The sequence below is a fragment of the Podarcis melisellensis genome (genome assembly GCF_964234715.1).
Source record: "Podarcis melisellensis genome assembly, chromosome: 1".
In the NCBI taxonomy this organism is placed as follows: Eukaryota; Metazoa; Chordata; class Lepidosauria; order Squamata; family Lacertidae; genus Podarcis; species Podarcis melisellensis.
The window spans coordinates 109,335,761-109,357,975 of NC_138528.1; the positions used below are offsets into that span (position 1 = coordinate 109,335,761).

General features: G+C 43.2%; 2 protein-coding genes across 4 annotated transcripts in view; one reads left to right on the forward strand and one right to left on the reverse strand.

Annotated features, from left to right (window-relative positions):
- The first annotated feature begins 4,146 nt into the window (after positions 1-4,146).
- On the forward strand, positions 4,147-10,180 carry LOC309353238 (retinol dehydrogenase 5-like). Of its 2 annotated transcripts, none has more exons than XM_081882547.1 (5): positions 4,147-4,287; positions 6,573-6,890; positions 7,366-7,624; positions 8,486-8,649; positions 9,791-10,180. In XM_081882547.1, the coding sequence occupies exons 1-5, from the start codon at positions 4,260-4,262 to the stop codon at positions 10,042-10,044; spliced, it is 1,023 nt and encodes a 340-aa protein (XP_081738673.1). In that variant the 5' UTR covers positions 4,147-4,259; the 3' UTR covers positions 10,045-10,180. The 2 variants fall into 2 exon arrangements, with proteins under 2 accessions (XP_081738673.1, XP_081738674.1); XM_081882548.1 differs by having other exon boundaries at positions 9,794-10,180.
- A 331-nt stretch (positions 10,181-10,511) lies between these two features.
- Positions 10,512-22,215, reverse strand: part of LRP2 (LDL receptor related protein 2) — a 141,334-nt gene continuing 129,630 nt past the window's right edge. Inside the window, exons 71-79 of one of the 2 annotated variants that reach the window (XM_081924070.1) lie at positions 21,023-21,142; positions 20,837-20,927; positions 19,486-19,553; positions 19,211-19,328; positions 18,102-18,231; positions 15,949-16,059; positions 14,786-14,893; positions 13,723-13,794; positions 10,512-12,044 (exon numbers count right to left, since the gene is read on the reverse strand). In XM_081924070.1, the coding sequence (XP_081780196.1) occupies positions 11,883-12,044; positions 13,723-13,794; positions 14,786-14,893; positions 15,949-16,059; positions 18,102-18,231; positions 19,211-19,328; positions 19,486-19,553; positions 20,837-20,927; positions 21,023-21,142 (980 nt within the window). In that variant the 3' untranslated portion in view covers positions 10,512-11,882. Of the gene's footprint in view, positions 12,045-13,722; positions 13,795-14,785; positions 14,894-15,948; positions 16,060-18,101; positions 18,232-19,210; positions 19,332-19,485; positions 19,554-20,836; positions 20,928-21,022; positions 21,143-22,215 lie in introns of both variants that reach the window. The other variant, XM_081924071.1, reaches the window with a different exon arrangement.

Genomic DNA, 22,215 nt, shown 5'->3' on the forward strand with positions numbered 1-22,215 from the left:
AGAACTTTGCTTCAGGGTGAGAAGAGGAATCATGCGGTGGCAGCAGGAGGCCCCATTAGCTAAAGTGGTGCTTCAGGTTAAGAACAGTTTCAGGTTAAGAACAGACCTCCAGAACAAATTAAGTTCTTAACCCGAGGTACCACTGTATTAGCATGAGGCTCCTGATGGATTACCGGTATCCCTGAGGGAATGTCGGTCTCAACAGAGGCAGGCAGGCAGACAGACAGAGGTTCTTTCCCTTGACTGTCTTTCTGGAATTAGTAAAGGTAAAGGTACCCCTGCCTGTACGGGCCAGTCGTGACCGACTCTAGGGATGCGCACTCATCTCGCTCAAGAGTCCGAGAGCTGGCACCGTCCGAAGACACTTCCGGGTCGTGTGGCCAGCGTGACGAAGCTGCAACTGGCGAGCCAGCACATTTATCTACTTGCACTTAGGGGTGCTTTCAAACTGCTAGGTGGGCAGGAGCTGGGACCGAGCAACGAGAGCTCACCCCGTCGCGGGGATTCGAACCGCCGACCTTACGATCAGCAAGTCCTAGGCACTGAGGTTTTACCCACAGCGCCACCCGCGTCCCCTTTCTGGAATTAAATGTTGAATAAAAGTACATTATCTTTCATTAATGACTGCCAATTAGTGAAGTTTGTTCATCTGTGCAATGAAGGCTGAATACACACTATATTTTTTAAAGTACATTCAAAGAATCATGGGAACTGTAGTTTACCTCACAAATAGCTATAATTCCCAGCACCCATAACAAACTATGGATATGTGCTTTGAGGCTGTGATGTGTTCATAGCCAAAGAATCAGCGAAGATTTGTTTATTTTCAAGAGATGTCTAATTCTTTATTCTGAGTAAAGATGATAAATTCTTATAGACAGAGGACATGGTTATCAACAGCTGCTTCTACTCTCAGATATATTATGCCTCTGAATCCCAGTCGCTGGGAATATCCTATGTCCAGAAACAGTGGTGCTGTCGTGGCCTGACTTTGAGGCAAAAGTCCAGGCCCCACTCAGCTGAGCATCATTATTACCACATTATGAAATAAGGGCATCTTACAAAAAAAAAAAAATCCAGGTATGGGAAACCTTTGGCCCTCCAGATATTGCTGAACTACAACTCCCATCAACCCCAGCAAGCATGGCAAATGGCCTGAGATGATGACAGTTGTAGTTCTGTGACATCTAGAGGGCCAAAGTCTCCCCACAGCTGGTCAAAAGAGTCTCCTTATGTAGGCTTGCCATATGTCCTCTTTTTTCAGGACACGCCCTCTTTTTCAGGAGTGTGTAAAATGAGAGTCGTCATAGCGACACATAGCTAAAAGTAGAAGTCTGCAAATGTGTCCTCTATTTTGCTCTTCAAAATATGGCAGCCTTGATAGCTGAAGCTGTGTGCATTAGCACGCATTCCCATCGAAAGAGGTGGGTCTCCATAAGGTCATTCTGTTCGGAGTCTTAAATTATCTAACCACTTCACTGTTCAGAAGCACTTTGGGAGTTCCACAGAAATCACACACCTATTTCTTCGCCATAAGATGACACTTACCTCACAAGACGTATTTTTACAAAGTGAGACCAAGCAGTAGGTGAGTCACATTCCTACGTGGTGGAGCATAAATGAGTATAAGATCTAGTCAACTGATTATGTGAGCCAATTCTATGAATTCAAGATCCAATCTTCATGGGTGTGACCCAAACTTGACTACCAGTGATAAGAAGGCGAAACAGAAAGTGCAGTGTAACTAAACACTAATTTTAGTCATTCTCCCACAGCATTGAGTATGTTTATATAATAAATCTCTCATTCATTATACAATGGGCTCATGAAAAACTACAAAAAACTTTGAGGCCCATAGAATATATGTTTGCAGTATACATAGCAAATCTTTCATGCTGCACTTGTATTTTTCATCTGAAACTAATTGCAATTAGCAGCCCTGCACATGCACAATATCTTTGATTGTCAAGTGTCTTGTGTTTCCATGTTAAATTTCATAGGTAAGAATGTTCCTGAGGTAAATATTTTAATGCGTTATTCACAGACATTCCAGGAGCTGTAGACAGAGTTCCAAAATCAGATAGGACTTACAGAATCATTGAGAAATGCTGACTTTTTGAGAACTGCTCTCTATAGGGATGGAAAGATGTGACCTTCCAGATTTTGTTAGACTACGGCTCTCATCTCACCTGACCGTTGACCATTTTGGTGCTGATGGGAGTTGTAGTCACAACATCTGGAGAGTCACAATCCCTGCTATAGATAAGAAGCTGACAGACTTCTCCTTCTTGCTGAATAAACGTTGCGACACCAGCCCACACTCTGCTTAAGCAATTTCCATGATTGCTTCAGTCATTTCAGTTCCGTTGAGTTTTCTTTCGAGCTCTGAAGAAACCAGAGTGTTATCTCAGGCACAGGTGAGATGTTATTCTGTTTTGGAAGTTTTCTTTTGACTAACAAATGAAGTCATTTGTAAATCTGTATTGCTAGTAGCTATAAACCATTGCCAAAGCAGTAAAATGCCTACTAGCACAGACACGACATAGCTAAATATACTATCTGTTTAAAAGACAATCAAAATTGAAATGAACTCCGAAACTTCCTGAGGTTGCTGTTAGATTTAGCTGCTGAAATGAATGAATCACTTTGACAAGCCATTTGGTTCAAAACTCTCACTCAATTTTTTAAAAATTATTTTTATTATTTTTTTTGCTGCAAAAGGGAACAAAGCAACTTGATAGGCTAAATATGCATATTTACTGCATAACAAGTAAATCACCATGGGAAGAATTCAAGGTCACACTAATGAGATCTCCTTATCAGTGTGAGCATTTCTGCTTGTCTGGTGGAGCAATTCCCCCCCCCCTTCCTCAAAGAGAGGCAGACATACTTGCTTGGTCATTTCAGAGCCCAACACACTCAATAAAACTAGCTTTCCCCATACTCATTCTCCACTCTGATCCAGAGCTTCACATCAGATCAAGAGTTTGTCTCAGAATTTCAGATTGCCGTTGGTGCCATGGCTATAATAAATGTTGTGCGGATGCCTGATTATCGTCTTCCAAAGCAACTACAGTGGTACCTCAGGTTACAAACGCTCCAGGTTACAGACGCTTCAGGTGACAGACTCCGCTAACCCAGAAATAGTACCTCGGCTTAAGAACTTTGCTTCAGGATGAGAACAGAAATCGCGCAGCAGCGGTACAGCGGCAGTGGGAGGCCCCATTAGCTAAAGTGGTGCTTCAGGTTAAGAACGGTTTCAGGTTAAGAATGGACCTCCAGAACAAATTAAGTTCTTAACCCGAGGTACCACTGTCCTCTATTCCGAACTTAAAAATGGAAAGCGTAATGCTGGTGGTCAACAAAAGAGGTTTAAAGACTGTCTCAAGGCAAATAAAAAAAAAAGTAGTATAAACACTGACAACTGGGAAACACTGGCCTGTGAGTGCTCCAGTTGGAGAACAGCCTTTACCAAAGGTGTCATGGACTTTGAAGACACTCGAACTCAGAATGCAAGGGAGAAACGTGCTAAGAGGAAGGCACGCTTGGCAAATCCACACCGTAATCAACTCCCGCCCGCGAACCAATGACCCCACTGTGGAAGGATGTGTGGATCCAGAATTGGCCTCCACAGTCACTTATGGACTCGTTGTTAAAACAGTGCTTATGGAAGACAATCTTACTCGGCTACGAGTGATCACCAAGAGAAAGAGAGAAGTAATGATACCCTCACTACATGTGTTGTTTCTCAAATTTTCAAATATGTAGCCACGTTCTACTATTCAAGTCCAAAAACCTGCCTGCCAGATAATGAATGAAATAGTTTATTGGGGATGCTGTGCAGTTAACACCCACAAGATGGCAAGTCCCTCAAATCATTTCTTAATCTATTTATTCTTTGAACAGTACAGGGAGGAGATCTGCATACAAATGAGCAGGGGGCAGCTTTCAGATTTCAAAAAGTTATTCTAATTTGAATTGGCACTCCTTCTGTTGGCAGCTGAGGTGGGAGAAGCACGCATTAAGGATATAAATCAGGCTAAGCCTGAGTGAAAGGGTCAGCTGGGGTCACTGGCATTAAGATATCCACCGTCTCAAGGACCTGACTAGTGCCAGTAAATGCCTGGGAGAAAATCACAAGACTGCCAGAAAGATGTAACTGTGCAGATGCTACTGAGAAGCCTCATGAGTTGAAATCCCAACTACCATCCATTCTGAAACCAGCATAAAACCCGAGAATTGAGTGTTCTGACCCTGCAATGAGCTGGGGAGACATCTCTGCAGAGTGTAAGTACAAGTCATGGAACAAAACCAACGCCTTGGTAAAATGGTTCAGAAGATATCGCAGTCAGTGTATTGACAAGTGGCTATCATATATAGGCTGAATAATCAAAAATAGGTCCCACTCTATGAGTATTGTATAGATGATGATCGTGATCTTAATTTTATTTAATTTATTGATGTTGTTGCTGCTGCTGTTACATTAATATCCAGTCTCTCTTCTACCATGGAACCCAAGGCAATGTAGATGTCTTTCCTAGATGGTCACCTCAGGAAAGTGGTGGCCTCAGATATCATCAGACCAGGCCCTGAGATTTGTTCATTGGTGATTCCTAAAGTAAGTGTATTTAGGCTCGGTGTCTTGCTCTTTCAAGGGAACAATCCTCAGTCCAGTGGGACCTACTCACAAGTAAGTGCACATAGGGCTGAAATCCTCACCAAAACAATTATGGATGTGCCTTAATGATTCTGCCTGAGCTCCCTCCCCCATCACTTAAAGCAGGTCTGCTCAGTTGATGACCCAGCAAGCTAATTCTACCAAGAGCTTGATAATGGGGATCCTGCCTGGGGTGGCATAGACAGGTTGTCAAGGACCTGGTATACCACCGTCAACAGCTGCTGGGTGAGCTATGTCTGGCTCAGTGGGTCATGAAATGGGCCGTCCTGATTTAAATTCCCCTTTATCTTTGGCCTGCATTTCATGTGGCTGCTGTAATTGGTGCCCTCCTTGAGCCTGCTGGTTATAATTAGTTTTCTATCTGACAGAGATTTAAGAGATAAAAGGCTCATGGAGATAGATCCATAGGTACTCAATTGCAGTTTCTTACTAGTATCTTATGCTGATGACACCCCATGTGAACATCAGCATAAGAATTTCCTGGTGAATTTCCTGGTGGGAGGATAAGTGGAGATACCTGTGGTCTTCCTTAAATAATTTATCAAGCATTTCTACCAAAGTATCAATGTGGGTATCGGCTTTGAGGTAAAGCTTTTTTCTGGCCCCACTTATCACTAGCATGTGCCACTCAGAATGTGGCTTTACTCACTTCTGACATCAAGTGTTTAGGGAAGCACGGAAGGACCACATATTTCTGCCTCTTTCTTCTTGAGTTTTGTTCTGCTGATGGTTTGTGTGCTGTGTCTTTGTATTTTTTGAGGGTGAACGTTTGTGATTTACCGGCTCTTAATTTTTAATTTTTTTGTACTGTACTGTATTTTAATTGTATGACACCTTGGGAGGGTTTAAATAATTACTGTAAATCAGGGCATTTTTTCAGCCGGAACTCAGTTCCGGCCCCTCTCAGGTAGGCGCCATTGCCATTATAAAAGAATAAGGGAGGCATTTATGGTGAGTTCCGGCACCAATTTTTTTTAGAGAAATAGCATTGCTGTAAATGTTTCTGCCTATATTTGCTGACTTTATTGCTTACAACCTCCCTGTGTAACTCTAACAACATGCCAAGATATCATCATTACATCGCCTCACAATTAAGAGCATTCATTTGCCCAAGCAAACATGTGTTTTGCATGCTTCATATACAAAGATGTGCAGATAGAAAACTTCCTTGGCATCACTTGCTGAATAAACACTGTGACACATTTTTGTTACAATGGTCAGGCTAATGAAAGGCCGTCAAGAAAGAAAGAGAAAGAGAGAAAGAAAGGCACTCTCACACCATGCTAAATCTAGTCTCTGATAGATCAGACTATAGATTGTCAGCACCAGTATCAGCATACAAAACACAAAGCAGAGGGGTCATTATACTCACCAAAAAGAGCCCAAAGTTTGCGGTTTGCTCAGGGTTGCGATCTGTTTCCATTGCAGAATGGCATTGTGGGAAGTAACAGAAAGAACACAGTCCTCCACATCACTTGAGAGCCATCAAACTCCCCTCCCCTCTCCCTTCGCTATCCTGTGTTCATCATTGCCTTGAATACTAATGAATGTTCACCACAATGGGCACTGCCCCAACTGCTAACTGAGCTCCCTTTTTTCACGTTGAAGGGTTTTTCAGATGGGAGTTAGTGGCCAATATAGAGCAGATGCCATCTTGAAAGCAGCAGAGAACTATTGAGAAACTGCTGTGGAGGAATCTGCTCCTCCAAAGCATGTTACTCTTGGATACTATTCAGGTTGTGCCAGAAGTCTCTAGCTGCCAACTTATACTGACGGGAAGATTCAACGAAACTGGAACGGGAAACAAAAGCCTCTGTGAAGTGCCCAAGTTGACAGAAATGGTGAGCACTTGTGGCAGATAGGTCCACACACGGCTGTCCTGATGTTGTTTCAGATGGCGGACAGATAGGGATGGTGGCTGTCATCCTTTCCATCGCGGTTTGCTGGTTCATCAGAGACTGCCTAAAAGTGGAAGGCCTGAGGGGGAAGTATATTGTCATCACTGGATGCGACAGTGGCTTTGGCCATGCCCTGGCTAAGTACCTCGACCAGAAAGGATTCCGCATCATTGCTGCGTGTCTCTCAAAGGAAGGGAGCCAGGAGCTACTAGCCAACACTTCCTTGTCATTGCAAACTGTGGAGCTTGATCTAACGGACCCTGACAGTATTGACAAGGCTGTGGAGTTTGTGCGGGCAGAAACTGAGGGTGTAGGTAAGCAGCCTATAGAACACAGCCTTGCTTTCAAAAGACAGGGGGCACCTCGAGGCAACCTGAATTGAGCATCCATTCGGAATGGTTTGCTCAAAACTTGTCCAGATGGTCTACAACGTCTGTGGGGTTTAAATGACATACGCTATTTCTCGAACATCAAGCCTGATTTGAGGCACCTGGGCTACAGAATTCCCTAGGTATATGCATTTTAGATTCATTTCAGTTTTTAAAACACAATTATACACAGTGCAAAATGTCAAGATAAAAGTATTGTTCATGTGATATCATTTACTTCTGCTAGTGTAAGAATACATAATGTAACAAATTACAGCCAGAAATTTTTCATAGATATATAGTGTAACAATCTGAGGTCAGGACAAGTCTCCAAACCCACATTACCAGTTCATTCTCTGATATCCTTTCCATGCTTCTTCACATTTTTTTTTTTATTATTATTCCTAAAATACTCAAACAGGACTGTATGGCTTGGTAAATAACGCTGGGAGATCCATACCCATGGCCCCCACCGACTGGATGCAGCTGGATGATTTCTACAAAACCCTGGATGTCAATCTAATGGGGCTGATTGGGATTACCTTGAAGCTCCTCCCCCTCCTGAAAAAAAATAAAGGAAGGATTGTCAACGTGTCAAGTGTTCTGGGTCGCCTGGCATTTCTAGGGGGCGGCTATTGTGTGTCAAAATGGGGAGTGGAGGCATTCTCTGACACTTTGCGGTGAGTTGCCGTGGGCTTGTGGGTGACAGATGGTAGATTACTACTGTCTCTGTGATCATAGAGTTGTAGAAGGGACCCCAAGGATCATCGAGTTCAACCCCCTGAAATGCAGGCATCTCAACTAAAGCACCCGGGACAGATGACCACCCAACCTCTGTTTAAAAACCTCCAATGGAAAGAGGGTTCACCAGCTCCTGAAGGAGTCTGTTCCACTGTCCAACAGTTCTTACTGTCAGAAAGTTCAATCACATCTGTGACTGCCTGCAACTCAGGCTGAACTGACTGAAAAGTATAATTGTGGGTTCACGTGGAAAAGAAGACAGGAAGGCAAAAACTCATTTGTCACAACAACTATTTATAATAGCCAGTTGTAGGATTACTGTGGAAGAGGATGCATCAGGGCTACAGCGTGGAAAAAGCTAAGTCAGGAGCATTTGCTTCCTATAAGGGTGGCACAATCTTGGATTTGCAGGAGGCAATATGCAGGCACAGATTCCACCTACAGGACCCCATTCTGGGTGAGAAGCCAACACGCCAGCACTGTCTGCTTGACATGCATAAGGTCCCATGTTCAATCCTCAACATCTCTGGCTAAGAGGATCTTGGGTAGCAGCAGGTGATCTTAATCTCTGCCTGGTATAGCTTGATCCCATTTATTCCAATGTGAAGGGAACCATAAGCAAACAAATGAGACTCACGTGGCCTAACTTTTACCATTCTTTTATTAACATCCAGCAGGACATTGCATATGCCACGCGCATCCTCTTCAGTTTCACCTGCCCCACAGCCTTAAGATTGCACCATGAACTGGATTGGTAAAACCCACCACAAACTGATGAGTTTTTAAAATTTTTCTCTTAGGAGGGATATGCATCATTTCGGAGTAAAGGTGAGCATTATCGAGCCAGGATTCTTTAAGACAGGAGTAACTAATATAGGGGACATTGAGAGAGACCTACAAAGACTGTGGAACCAGCTGACTCCAGAGGCCAGAGACTCCTACGGGGATAAATACTTCCTTGATTGTAAGTGCAAATGTCCAGCACAAAAATTTGGGATGGCTTGAATGCCTGCATTTTATTCCAGTTATGTGATGATTTTTGCAAAGATTACTTGGCGTTATACCAAACTTAATGTTTTGAAAATGAATGATTTCCAGCTTCGAATCATTTTGTTGACTGTGATGGGAAAGAGCTTCGGTTTCGATAGGGAGGTATGGGGTGGGGTGGGAGGGGGCCTGAACTGTTTCTCGAGTTGGAATGCCATTGATCAAATGCATTGGGAGATACATGCGTTTTCAAAAGATCACACTTCATGAAGGCAGAGAAAAGTGACCATGGGGAATTATTATTTGGAGCACCAACTCATAGCTCAATGGTAGTGCATAGCTTTGCATACCAGAGGCCCTGGGTTTAATCCTTGGCATCTCCAATTACAAGGACCAGGTAGCAGGCAGTAGGTAGGATCTCTTCCTGAGACCTTGGAGAGTCAATTAGATGATGCACAACTAGGTAGGCAAATAACTTCACCTGCCATAGCTTCACCTATGCTCTTCAACTTAGCTTTCACAGGATCTAGGGAGGTCTTATAGATCCTGTTATAGTCAAATATTACAGGTCGCATCCAAAATATCTTGCTATATGTATATGCCGTCTCTTAAACTGGATTGCATTGACAAGGGAAACGGAAGGGCACCTTCTGAGTGTAAAATAATCTTGGTGAATTGTGAGGCAGGCAAGATCTAGCAAACTGCTGAGCAGAGTCTTACTGAATCAGCATCTTCAGTGCTGAAAGTCCTCCCATCTTGTCCAAATTGTTAATGTGCTACTACAAACAGAAACTGGCAAAATGCAACTTCACAATGGTACCTCTAGGACAAGACTGGCACAGCAAGACACCCCATGGGACACATTTAGAAAAACAGGTGCACAGATGACTCAAGAAATTGTGTTAGCTGCATGTAATGGGGTTTCACGCTGTATTTTATGCAGACCTGACTGCTGTTGAATGAATTAGGAGTTGCTGAGTTTTATGCGCAGCATGACTAGTGCAGTAAAAAGTGTTTGCATCGCTGCTTTAGAACTACAGTTGTGTTTTGATCTCTGTTCCCTTAGCTTTAAAAATCTGGATTTTCACTTGATTTGATGGGGTCTTTTATCTTCCTAGCAGATTTAAGGCTGCAAAGGCTATCCATGAGAAGGCTGTGTGATCCTGATGTTTCTAAGGTCACAAAGTGTATGGAGCACGCCTTGACCGCCAAGTACCCAAGGACGCGCTATGGAGTTGGATGGGATGCAAAGTTATTGTGGCTCCCGCTCTCCTATGCCCCCACGTTCCTCTCCGACGCAATGCTGAGAATGCTTTTTCCAGTTCCAGAGGGTGACAGTAATCCAGCAAAAAGATATCAAATAGATGTTTAAGGCAGGTGAATGTGCCAACATTTTGAAGCAAACTGTTGTCTCCACGGTGCTCTGATAGACTCTTCTATCTTGCCTGGTGAATATAACTTCTCTGAAATTTCTAATCACAAAAATCATAGGATTGTAGAGCTGGAAGAGATACAAATCTAAATGAAATAAAATACAACTGCTCAGTGTTGAGGGAACTGCTCATGCTGGGACTGAGTCTCGGCACAAATTAAGCCCAAAAAGTTTACAATGCCGAGCTTCTTAGAATTTTTTCTATTAGGAAATTATTGGTTCAGTACATGATTTGATGGGCACAATGGTCTTGGAAAAGGAACAGGATAAAGGTTTTGTTTGCTTAAGGTTTTCTGATTAATCATTAAAAACTAGCTCAATTAAAGTTTACCTCCGTTCACCAGAAAGAGAGAAAGCCACACAACAGGACAGGATGCTCTACAGTCCATCAATGATAACACAGGCAATGATAAAACACACATTAGATTTATTCAGCAGCAGCATTTTCCAGTTTTCTAATCAAAGTACGTATCAAGGTAATAAAACCAAGCATATTAAAAGAGGGATAGCCTTTGACTTGTGAGAATTCAGGTGTGTGTGTGTGTGTGTGTGTGTGTGTGTGTGTGTATGCACTCCAAACTGCAGAAGTCTAGTCTGTTATTAATTTCGAAGCCTGGCGTTATTCTGAGTAGCTAGGTCAGGAACACTAAATGGCAGCTCAGACTATTCCTGGAGTGGCACATACAATTTTCCTGAAGGGGTTCAAATTATGGCTACAAAGCAGTCTTGATCAGTAGTAAAAACTAACAAGATGTATAGTACAAGGCTGTATCAGTAAAAATGGTTTCCCTTTCTATTGTTGCCCAGCTCAGGAAATAAATAGTTGACAAATATCAAAAATGTTCACATGAAAAACATCGGAGACGGCTCATTTTAAAGCGTACCAGCACTGTTCATATTGCTATGGCACAGAAATCAAGCATTTTGGATAGCAGACTAAAATTGGTTTTCACCATACACAAATGACTTGCAGAGGCTTCAGCTGAGAATAGAACTCTTCCATTGATGACCAGGAAAACAAGTTGCTTAATTAAATGTGGATGCAGCAAAAATGTAAAGCACACCCCAGCTTCCTACAGACATTTGGAACGACAGTGTATAAAACTGGGACCTTAAGGAAAAGATGATGTCTGAGGGAAAGAAGGATTCTATTCCCAGCAGGAAAAATATTAGCCCGAGAAAAACATTCTGTGCCACTTGTAATTCTTTTGTTGCCCAAGAAAAGAGTTGTGGAAAGTGTTCATGTTCTGTTTCTTATCATACAAAGAGGCACCTATTTTTCATATGCTCTGGTATGTAAAACAGAGATGGATAGAAGCACCAGTGCAGACTTAGCAGAGCGCTGCCTATAAATATATGCTCTGAAGGTTGTTGCAACTCAGCAGAGGGCCACCACTTTCTCCTCTATATTATTTAGTATAATTAATTACATAGGGGGTGCACCCCTCATGATGCAGTTTCAGAATAGATTCATACGAAAACATCGACATCCAGATAATCTTTCAGAAATTTACAAATGTACAGTATATTTATAACATTACTTTCAGAGAGTGTCAGTGCAAAGATATACATATAGTACACCGTGATAATTGCTCATAAAAATAGGCATTGACATGTGTAAAAAATAACAACAACAAGGCATGGTTTCGACAGATGTCTCCAGCTAAAGTCTAAATATATTTCTTTATAAAGAGATGTGAAGCATTTTTTTTTCCTCCTTCTGTTTACAAAAATATATGTGCAAACGAGTGTGCCTAATTATTCCCTATTTGAGCTAGTTATACAACAGAGTCCTCTTTGACGAGATTGGCGGTGTCTTTGAACGAATCCTCAGTTGCTGTATAGGCTAACGGTTGATCTCTTTTGAGAATGATCTTCTGAGGCAGTGATGGAGATGGGGGAGGGACACTTTCAGCATCTCCCCTGTGTTCCTTATCCATCTGAAAGAACAAAATGTATTGTACGATATGCTCTGAACATAGCTCTCCTCAATTGACGCCTCAGTTTTAGTGACATAAGCAATAGATCAACACACACACACATTCTGTGTGTGTGTTGATCTATTGCTTAACGCGCTTTACAGAGTAGAGAATAGGTCTGAGGGACCTAAAATCTACCATTCAACACAGGGGAAACAGCAGAGGCAGTGGAGACAGGGAAGCAAGCAGCAAGTCACTAATACATAGACTTAGTTACAGGCTCTGTTACACCTGGGCATGGGAACTAGGGGCCTGTGGCAAAGGCTTCACAAACATGGTGGGTACTGAGGAAGGATCTGAAGGCGGATTGAGAATTTTATTTATCCTCCAAGGCAGCCTTTCTCAACCTGTGGGTCCCCAGATGTTGTTGAACTACAACTCCCATCACCCCTAGCTCAGGGATGGGAGTTGCAGTCCAACAACATCTTGGGGACCCACAGGTTGAGAACTGCTGCTCCAAGGATCTCAAGGCGGTGGACATGGTTCCCCACCTCCCCACTTAATCCTCAGAAGACCCCTGTGAAGTAGATTAGGCTAAGAGATGGTGACGCTGACTTTGTTGTCAGAGGCAGTTCCAGGCTTGTGGAGGAGAAAGATAGTGTTCTCTTTGTGGGGGGAAGAGAAACTGAAGACCTTCAGAAAGGGGGTGCAGCAGGAGAAATGAAGCTTGGGGAGGGGCCTCTTCATCTGCAGTGAATGGTGTATCAGGGAGACCTAGTAGTGACCACAGTGCTTTAATTCCCGTCTCATGCTCCCTCTCCTCTTCCTTTGTGACTCAAGTTATGTATCTTATATATCTACGCACGCACATTCTACTCTTTGTAATCTCCAGTCTTCCTTCCTTCCTCTTGTGGAATGCATTGCCACAAAACTGATCAGTACCTATGTACCAGCAGTGAACACTTTATGTGCCTCTGATTGAGGAGCAAATCATTCACATGCTTGTTGCTGCCGATCCAGAAGTGGCTCAAAAACAGAGTGGAACGGGGGGGGGGGGATGGGGATTTATGCAAGCTCTGCTGATGCACATGGGAGTCAGGAACGGAGCCCCCACACAAAATGATCTCTGCCTGTAGTCTCATATCCAATAATCTTACAGGACATACAGCAATCCTTTCTGCTATGCCCAGAATTCTACTATCTTACACATTCCAGAGTACACACTGCTGAGAAAGAGAACAGTGCAGCAGAGGGCATCCCTGCTGAATTGAGGTCCCCAGAGAATCTGACCTACTTCTTAGCACTTGATTCCAGTGGGAGATGTGCTGGGCTAAGGCCTGGGAGCCCAAATCCTACCACTGTCATGGTGAGGTTCATGTTCATACACATGGCATTTATTAAAGGGTCCATGCCCTTCAAAAAATGGCTTCTAATCAGAAAAGGTTGTTTGTCCTTGTGCCAGGCCCAGGTTATCATCAATGAAAGAACTGAGATCTTAAAGCTGATGTAAGAGCATTGTTGCAATATAGAGATCTCCCAAGTTCATTACCCATTCATCAGCATTTTAGGGGTCCATGCCAGTTTTACGTTTTAATCCATCTGTCATAATGACAAACCAAGTGACAGACAGACAGATGTCATCCAGCACTGCCCTTTTTTGTGTGTGTGCCAATAATGAATTTGAGCAAATTGACTTTACCTCTGAATAGATTGGATTTTCAAAGTTAGTACTCTGCTTCAGTTTTCTTTTAAAGAAGCTCCACTTTGACTCCTGGAAGTGTAAAAAAAGAAGTTTGAGACTTTGCACTTATTTTTAGATCAATGGTGATTCAACAAACACAAGCTGAAAAACGGAACTATTCCAAGAAATTTAAAAAGTCTGACTATTTAGCACCTGGTTTAACCAAATGACAAGGATGATCATCACTGTTCCTGCAGCACAGACTGAGGCAAAGGTGGAGAGAGGAAAGACTAAAACAGATGCATGGCGGAGTTAAACAGGCACAACTTTTAGTTACCAGATCTGAACCAAAGAAGAGAAGAAGAAGAAGAAGAAGAAGAAGAAGAAGAAGAAGAAGAAGAAGAAGAAGAAGAAGAAGAAGAAGAAGAAGAAGAAGAGTAGTAGTAGTAGTAGTAGTAGTAGTAGTAGTAGTAGTAGTTTGGAGTCTCAAGGCGGCTAACATTCTCCTTTCCCTTCCTCCCCCACAACAAACATTCTGTGAGGTGAGTGGGGCTGAGAGACTTCAAGAAGTGTGACTGGCCCAAGGTCACCCAGCAGCTGCATGTGGAGGAGCAGAGATGCGAACCCAGTTCCTCAGATTACAAGTCTATCGCTCTTAACCACTACACCACACTGGCTCTCCAGTGTGCACTAAGTGAAACACAAGAGGGCAAGAAGGTGTGTAAGAAGAGAAATAAACAGGCATAAAAGATGCAGATATTTTCAAATGATGACTACCTTTAGTTTTGGTAAACAAAGCATTCTTGGTGCATATCTAAATTATATGCAGTATCATGGAAGGCAAATATTACTGGCTGATATCCAATGAAGCAATAATTACAGCAGACCCTTTGTAATCAATGCACTTAAGTTACTGACGCCATTGATTTCAATGGGTCTGGCTCTGAGTATGGATTGGATATCCCACATTCATGAATCAAGTGCTGTATGGCACACTTGACATCCAAGGGCTCTACTAAGCAGGATGCCTTGTTCTCCATATTCAATCCTGGCACATTTTGCAGGAACAGCCTTCTATTACCGGTGTTGCATCTGTACTTGCAGGAGGCTGAGGAGCACTGGGAGATACTGGTGTGGCATATACTGGATTCTCGAAATTTTCATTCCCTTCGCTGCTGGAAGCTGTTACCTGTTGACACAAAAGTGTTTGAGAAAACAGCAAAAACATGCGAGCTATTTTGTTTCTTTGTTGCATTTATATACTAACTGCACTCAAGGTGGTTTTAATTTTAAAAAAATAAATACGAAAGCAAATAATATAAAATGTAACATAGACCAGGTGTCATGGACTGGTTGGACACAGAGGAATGGTGGGAGGAACCAGCTGGGAAACCACCAAGGGAGTGGTGGCAGGACAATGGTGAGTGATCACGGAGAGAAGAGGGAGAAGGCTGGGAGGAGGAGGTGTTGGAAGATGAAGAAGTAACAGGGTTTAGTGAGCAGGGAGAGTCTGTGGCAGAGGGAAGTCAAGAATCAGGGGGCAGAGGCAGAGGCAGATGCTGAAGCAGGAGAGAAGAAAGAGGGAGGGAATCAGGCTGGTGAAGAGGAACAGGTGTCTCCTGCTGCTGCTGTGACAAGCTCCTCTCCTCACTGGTCTCCCAGAACCAGCAAAGACATGAAGAGAGAGGAGGTGAGATTAGCGCCACACAGGCACAGTCTCCGATTGCTTGCAAGAAACTCTGGAAAGCAGGAGAAATAAATATGGCTGTTGGGAGGCAGGGACCTTTAGTCTTGGCAACAGATTTCACGGAGTAGGGACCTACAGGGCATGAGCTGCTGTGTTCCACTAGGCCTGAAACTCAGCCAAGTCTGTGAAGATTGTGTTTCACTAACTCCAGCTTTGAATTGTGCGATTTACTGATCAGCTTGCTCTGGGATACCAAGGTTGGGAAGGAGGGGACAGTTTAATTGAAGGAGCCCCTTGGTGTCTTCTCTGCCTGCCTCCCTTGTTCTCTTCCTCCTTCTCCTCACAGGAAAAGATGGTGTCCGTTGGGCAGTGTGTGAGTGTGAGAGAGAAATGGGACAATCTGAGCAGAGTAGTGCTGTCTTGGGCTGCCTGCCTTGCTCTCAAACATCTTCAAACCTACAGATGTACTTTCCAAAGAAGGAAGACTGGTGAAAGCAGTATCAAATGGTTAATAGGCTAAGAAATATTAAAGACCACCTATTATGTTTGCCCCTTACTTGTGTGGGAGGGACTACGTTCATGTCCCCAGCTCCTCCGTCTTTCGTCGTATACATCGGGTTCTCAAATGTGATTGGCTGCTTCCCAGTTTCAACAGCAAAGTTTTCATTCTGAGAACAACAGTGAGATGCTCACTTCCAAATAATATTGTGTGGTTTTCAAATAAGTTTTAAGCAGAGTGGAACTAATGAACCCAACCTAGTCATGGTCATTAATTTCACTGGGTCTCCTCTGAGTAAAATATAGCTGAATACCACACATTAATTTTATAAATTCTTAAAGCAAAACGTAACAGTAACGTAAGAATTCCATGTAATTTTAATTCTTCTGGGATAAATATTTTCTCTCTTTTAAAAAGAAACAAGCAAAATATAAGCATTATATACTCTAGAATATATTCAACCCAGCATGGAATTTACTATACATTATTGTTTCCAGTGACATATGAAAAGAATAGTGTATGAGATTATCAAATCAAGCCAATTCTCCTAAGTGTGGCTGAAGGATGATGCTACATAAATCATTTCAGCTGGTAAAAATAAAAATATTTTCCCATCAGTCACTAAAAAATGCCACGCAACAGAAGGCAAGGTTCTACAAATCAAACATCTTGCAAGAAAATACACCCAAAGCCATAATTTCCAAATAGATACCACACTGTAGAGCAGGGATGTGGCCCTCCAGATATGATTGGACTACAACTTCCATCATCCTGTGCTGGCTGGGGCTGATGGGCTTCGGAGTCCAACAATCACTGGAAGGCTGCAAGCTCCCTCTCTTGGGTTCAAAAAAACCCCCCAAAAGAATCAGCTAATTAATGAAAAACATGAGGATTTATTTATTTTTCATGGTTGGAAAATGGCTACTTTTGGAGGGCATGTGCATTAGTCTTTGTTTTACACTGGGAATTTATGTTCTCCTTGAGGACAGAAGGTTAGTTAGCATATGGAAGGGTAGGCTGAAACTTCAAATGAGTATCTGACAATGGAGGAGATTCACCTCCTAGGGGAATACCGCAAAAACCCCATTTTAAGGAACTAACAATAAGAATACTGCAAACATGCAGTCTAAAAGCTAGCAAGAAAATTATGGAAAAAGGGGGAACTGAACTCTCTTCCTCAGGGCCTATGAGGCAGAAAAGGCAGGACATGAAACTGCTCTCTGTCAAAGGCACCGCCAGCTGCCTTCCTGTTTTGAAGGAACAGAAATGGACAGAGGAGAGCCAGAGTCTGTTTTTCCTCTCAATGGCAGAAGATCAGCCTGCACAAGGAGGCTGAAAGGCAGTGCGTTTTAGGATATGAAACCTCAAAAGTGCCAATTGATAGTAATGTCAATTCCACTGTGGCCTGGAGCAACCTGCATTGGGAAAATAATATTTACTATATCCTATATTTGTCTGGAAATGTATTCTAGGGTCAGGAGGGGTGTGTGTGTGTGTGTGTGTGTGTGATCAGTTTCCTGATCAACTAGAATTCCAGTGTACAACATTCCCCAACAACTCCATGTGTAGAGAATTTGCCGGTGCGATTTTTGGCACAGTTACGGGATCTTCAATATAATATTCAGAGACAGCACAACCACCTGTGAAAACACAACTGGCTCTTAAACACACACATTTATTTCAACTGAACATGTGCAAGAGAAGTTCCATGTGAATAGGGCGGTTCAAATCCAAGATCTACCAGGGTGAGACAGTTTGGATCCAGTGGATCTGAGGCTTTCTGGGTTCAGAGGGCCTAAGCTGCTTTTAAGTTCTCACCCTGGCTGAACTGGAGATATGCCAGCGTAAGTCCTGCACTCTGGTTTAGCTGGTGGAACTCAAGTCAGTGTTACTTGCGCCAAAAGTGGTGTGGCAGGGGAATCGTGGGAGCAAGGAGAGACTTACACCTACTCCAAACACCTTTCAGCTCAGGCACATGACCTAGCAACCTTGCAAACACTCAGCCCGGGGGGGAAAGGATGGAGTAAGCTAAATTTCTCTAAATGTTTGGATTGGGGAAAATATGCACCAATAGCTAGGATTGTTCTGGAAGTGTGACCCTCGTTTTACAAAGTACTGTATGCCCATTTTTGGTAGGTAAAGCGTTTCCCCATCACAGTGAGAGGGCAAAATGAGACACTTCATATGGGAAGGGGGGGGGGTAATTCTTACCATTTGCATTGCTCTGTCAATAGCAGATTCCGCTCCAAAGCCAGACCCACCAATGTCCATGGTCACATCAGCTCCAGGGCGGAATGTTACCCCACTGCCATTTTCCGTGGATTTTACAAGAATGCTTAGGCTTTGAAAATAAGGGGGGGGGGTTAAATAAATAAATAAACAACCAGCTGAAGATGGTTTAATAAACATTACCTTCTCATCGTGTCTTTTTTAAATCAAGTTTTAATTGTTTGGAACTGATATGGTAATAATAACTCATATGATTAAAAAAAGAAAAGTTAAACTATTTCTTGAAGAAAGGCATTTCTAACACTGCAAGCAGAAGTCTCCAATGCTACTTAAGCTGAGTCACTTAAACATATCTCTACCGTGAGCCAAATGTCCTCAGGGGTAAGGGCTGGAAAAGTGTGGATTTGTTGATATGGCAAGATATATGGGTTCACTGCGAAAGCTGCACAGGGCACCTCCAATCTTGAACACAGACAGCCCCTGTACCCATGTTTCTTGCTCTGTCCCTTCTATAAGCTGAGTCATGAAGAACGTCTGGGTATGTATTCGAAGGGCAAATAGGGCTCTACAAAGACATGGCAGATAGCCAACATAACTAAAAATTTCTTTATTTGTAATCCGGGATGAACAGTTGAGCGACAGCTGGATGACGCCGTCAGTTTTCAACAAAGACTTTGTGAAGGACAATGCTATTGATTATGGGTATGCAGAGACAAGTGGAAAGCAATCTAGGCACCGGAGTCCAGCACTCACAAGGTATCAGTAGCTAAATCTGAAATCCCAGAGACATGAACCAGAAAATGCACATAGAGTTGTGTCTACTGTGACTTCATGTTTCTAAGAGTGTCAATAAATTCTTGCTCTTCCTCCAATTCAAAGCAACTCTAAGCATATTTTTCTTGCAAGTGAACCACACTGAACACGGTGGGACTTACAGGTAAGCATATATATAGGACTTGCAGCTGCAGGAAAATGACGCTTCGAAACACGTATGATGTTGCTTGTTATTAGCAGAGGCCATTGTGAACCACTTTTAACACCTTTAATGTGTATAACAGTATATTGAGACATTCAGACCTTGCAATACCTACCTTGGAAATTTGGGAAGCGAAGGTAAGAGAGAGCCCGTCCGTCTGTAATTCAAAAAGCCTCCCACAGCCAGAGATCCAATGATGATAGTCAGAATGATGGTCAGCAACACGGCCACTGCTGCTGCCAGAGAAGACAAAGGGTAAGCGAACGATACGGAAGATACCGCTCAGATGTCAACACTGCCTCAAGAATAACTTATAGACTGGCTCTCTCATGCAAATGTTTTCAGGCCTGTGCTTGGTTATTCTGGATAAAAGTATAGTTCAAAGCTTACTTGTCCCAGGAGGCACACCCCGCGACAATCCTGCTTCGCAGTAATTTCCAGTATAGCCATACGGACATCTGTAAAAGGGAAGCGAGATGCCTAACTGGAATTGACTACTAAAACATTGGCTCTATTTATTGCCCTCTGTGAGGTACATTGGCATGGCATGGTTTTTCAAACTCATTCCTTAGTAATTGCATGTTTCAATGGGAGCACACACACACACCTCTGCTGACTGTTTACTTGGAAATGAGCATGTAGGAATGCTGAGTCACAAACGAAAAAATTCGGCTTTGTAAATATTAAAGACGATTTCGTTTCAGTGGAGTATCAGTGGCCCCTACAGGCTCAGCCGAACCTAAGTGTGTGTTTCTTTTTTGCTGTTCTTAAGAGATATTCCTTTAATTGGTAGAACAGGCATCTGAGTAACTTGTCCTCTGACCCTTTCTCTTAAAAATAAAAAACCTGCTGCATTTAAAATTGTCCATCTTTAAAGAAGAGTCTTTGCTTGCCGTTTCCTCATTTCCGAGGCGGCAGATATTCAGCTTTACAAACACCTTTAGAATGAGGTCTTAAGAGCTACAATGAGCAAAAGCCTCATTTGAGGTGAGGTATCTGTTCTTGGGCTGTACCATTGCAGACTGCTTCCCCTCATATAATTTACTCCATGCAAATTCAAAGCTAGAAAAGCTACCCTACAGCTTTCGCCCCGATGTACTAGTTTTGAATGTGTGCTGTGGGAAGAGGAAGCATTCAAACATTCCACACACCCCTTCCACCTGCAGCTTGAAATAGCACAACCCAGCAATGGATACAGCTTATCAGTGGGGCTGATGCTCATTGATTCTGGTTTTTGGTACCCATGAGCACTGAATGGGCTATCCAGAAAGCACTGACTAGACCTGCTCCCATGGCCACTGACATACATGCGGGCCATGATGCGCCCTGGCCAATGCAAGATCGGGACCAGTCTGAGCATACGTAGATGCATGGGGTTCCCTCTATGGTGATGGAATCTGCACAGAGGACTTTGTTAATGGGCACCCAATAGAATTCCAAATACACAGAAGCTCTGGCTGACCAGGGTTCCTGCTCCCATGGAGGAAACATTATGCGGCATGTATGCATATAGCTCGCCCATCAGACTAATGCTGTTCATGTGTCATCAGGATGTGAGTATGTGACTGGTGTACATTGTTCGCGAGTCGTCTTGAGTGCATACTGAAGAAAGCCAGGGTAGGGATATTTTGTAATGATCATCTCTTTTCGCTTGCAGACTTTGGTGATGTTATAAAGAGCAGATCTCCATGTGCTACACACACCTTGCCAAATCTCACCTGGCCCTTCCATATAAACTTACTTGCATTTAGGAAGCCCACTTTCATCAATGTAGCATGTCCCTCCATACATGCACCTACAGGCAGGAGGCATCGTAGGAGGAGATTCAATGGCTATAAAAATGGAAAGCATGTGTTAATAGTCTTTATGTACTCTGCAAAACATAAAGCACCTTATCAATCTCCAATTATTTCTACCATTTCTTTACCTGCATCGCACTCTGTCAAACTGCCTTCCACAAAACGAGCACCTTGTGGGCAGGCACAGGTGTATCCTCCAGGTCTCAGCAAGCAGAGGTGGCTGCAGACATCCTTGCATGGATTGGACACTGTAATGATAAACAAAGACACACCTGAAGAGCTTTTAGGGGAGCTAATGGGATCCTTCCAACCAGACAAGAGAAATAGGCTGGGAATATGGAAGCTGTAGACTCAGTGGAGACACAGTGCTGTGCCATAGGCTTGCAAACTTGTCTCTCCCCCTCTCACGAAGACATTCTCCCTCCCTGTCGGTCATGTTATCTCTGCACTGGCGTTTCTGTCATTCGCAGTTAGCGCCAAGCCACAGTTTGCAGTCATGACCAGAAACAGATACTTCACTAACAGTGGTTAGCGAAAACACAGGCAGTCAAAATGCAAACCGTAGTTAAGTTACAAAGCTCATAGGAAGGGAAGGATTGCCGCATACGAGGGGAAGAGAAAGAAACTGGGAGCACCAGGCAAGCCTAATTTCCTAGAAGAATTAAGTTGGCACCAACCTCCTGGGACAGAAGCAGGCACTACAATATTAATGTGTCTGAAGAGCACCTTGAGTGTTTTGCCCCATTTCTATCCATGGCATACACCTCAGGTGGTGTCTTGCTGTTTTACCTACACTCCTAATACATGCTATTTCCTGTCCTCCCCTACAGAGCCCCAAATGGCAAGGGCAGCTACAAAATAGTCCATGCCTGAGATGGGCGATGCAGGCAGGCAGGTGAATTCATTACTGCCTCTGCCATGAGAGGATGTACAAATAATATATTGCAGTAATAAAATGGGAACAACATGCTTCCTCTCTGGCTCACAACCAGCTTTCTTGGAGGTTTTAAGAAATATGATGCCGTTATTTTCTTTCAGTTGTTGGTCTAATGATTGAGTCGCGAGAAGCTTTGTATGCAGAGCACCCTTCCAAAATGGTGCTGCACAAGGTGGGAAGCCTTTGTCCAACACATGCAGATGTGTGCTCAGTATTCAACCACGCCCATCATTCATTTTGTGGGCAGAGGCCAATTCCCAGCATGCCCTTTCTCCCCAGACAGGTGATCAGAAATTCTTAAAATGGACAGTGACAACTTTCTCTTTTGGGCATGTGGAATCTCTCTCATCTGAAGGGCCGCATTCCATCGTGGGCAGCTTTCCA

Excerpts from the sequence above, each read along its gene's own strand:
- LOC309353238 (XM_081882547.1), top strand. The coding sequence starts at position 4,260 with ATGAGCTGGGGAGACATCTCTGCAGAGT. Across the intron at positions 4,288-6,572 it reads GGGAGACATCTCTGCAGAGT|ATGGCGGACAGATAGGGATG; the intron begins GTAAGTACAAGT and ends ATGTTGTTTCAG. Across the intron at positions 7,625-8,485 it reads GCATTCTCTGACACTTTGCG|GAGGGATATGCATCATTTCG; the intron begins GTGAGTTGCCGT and ends TTTTTCTCTTAG.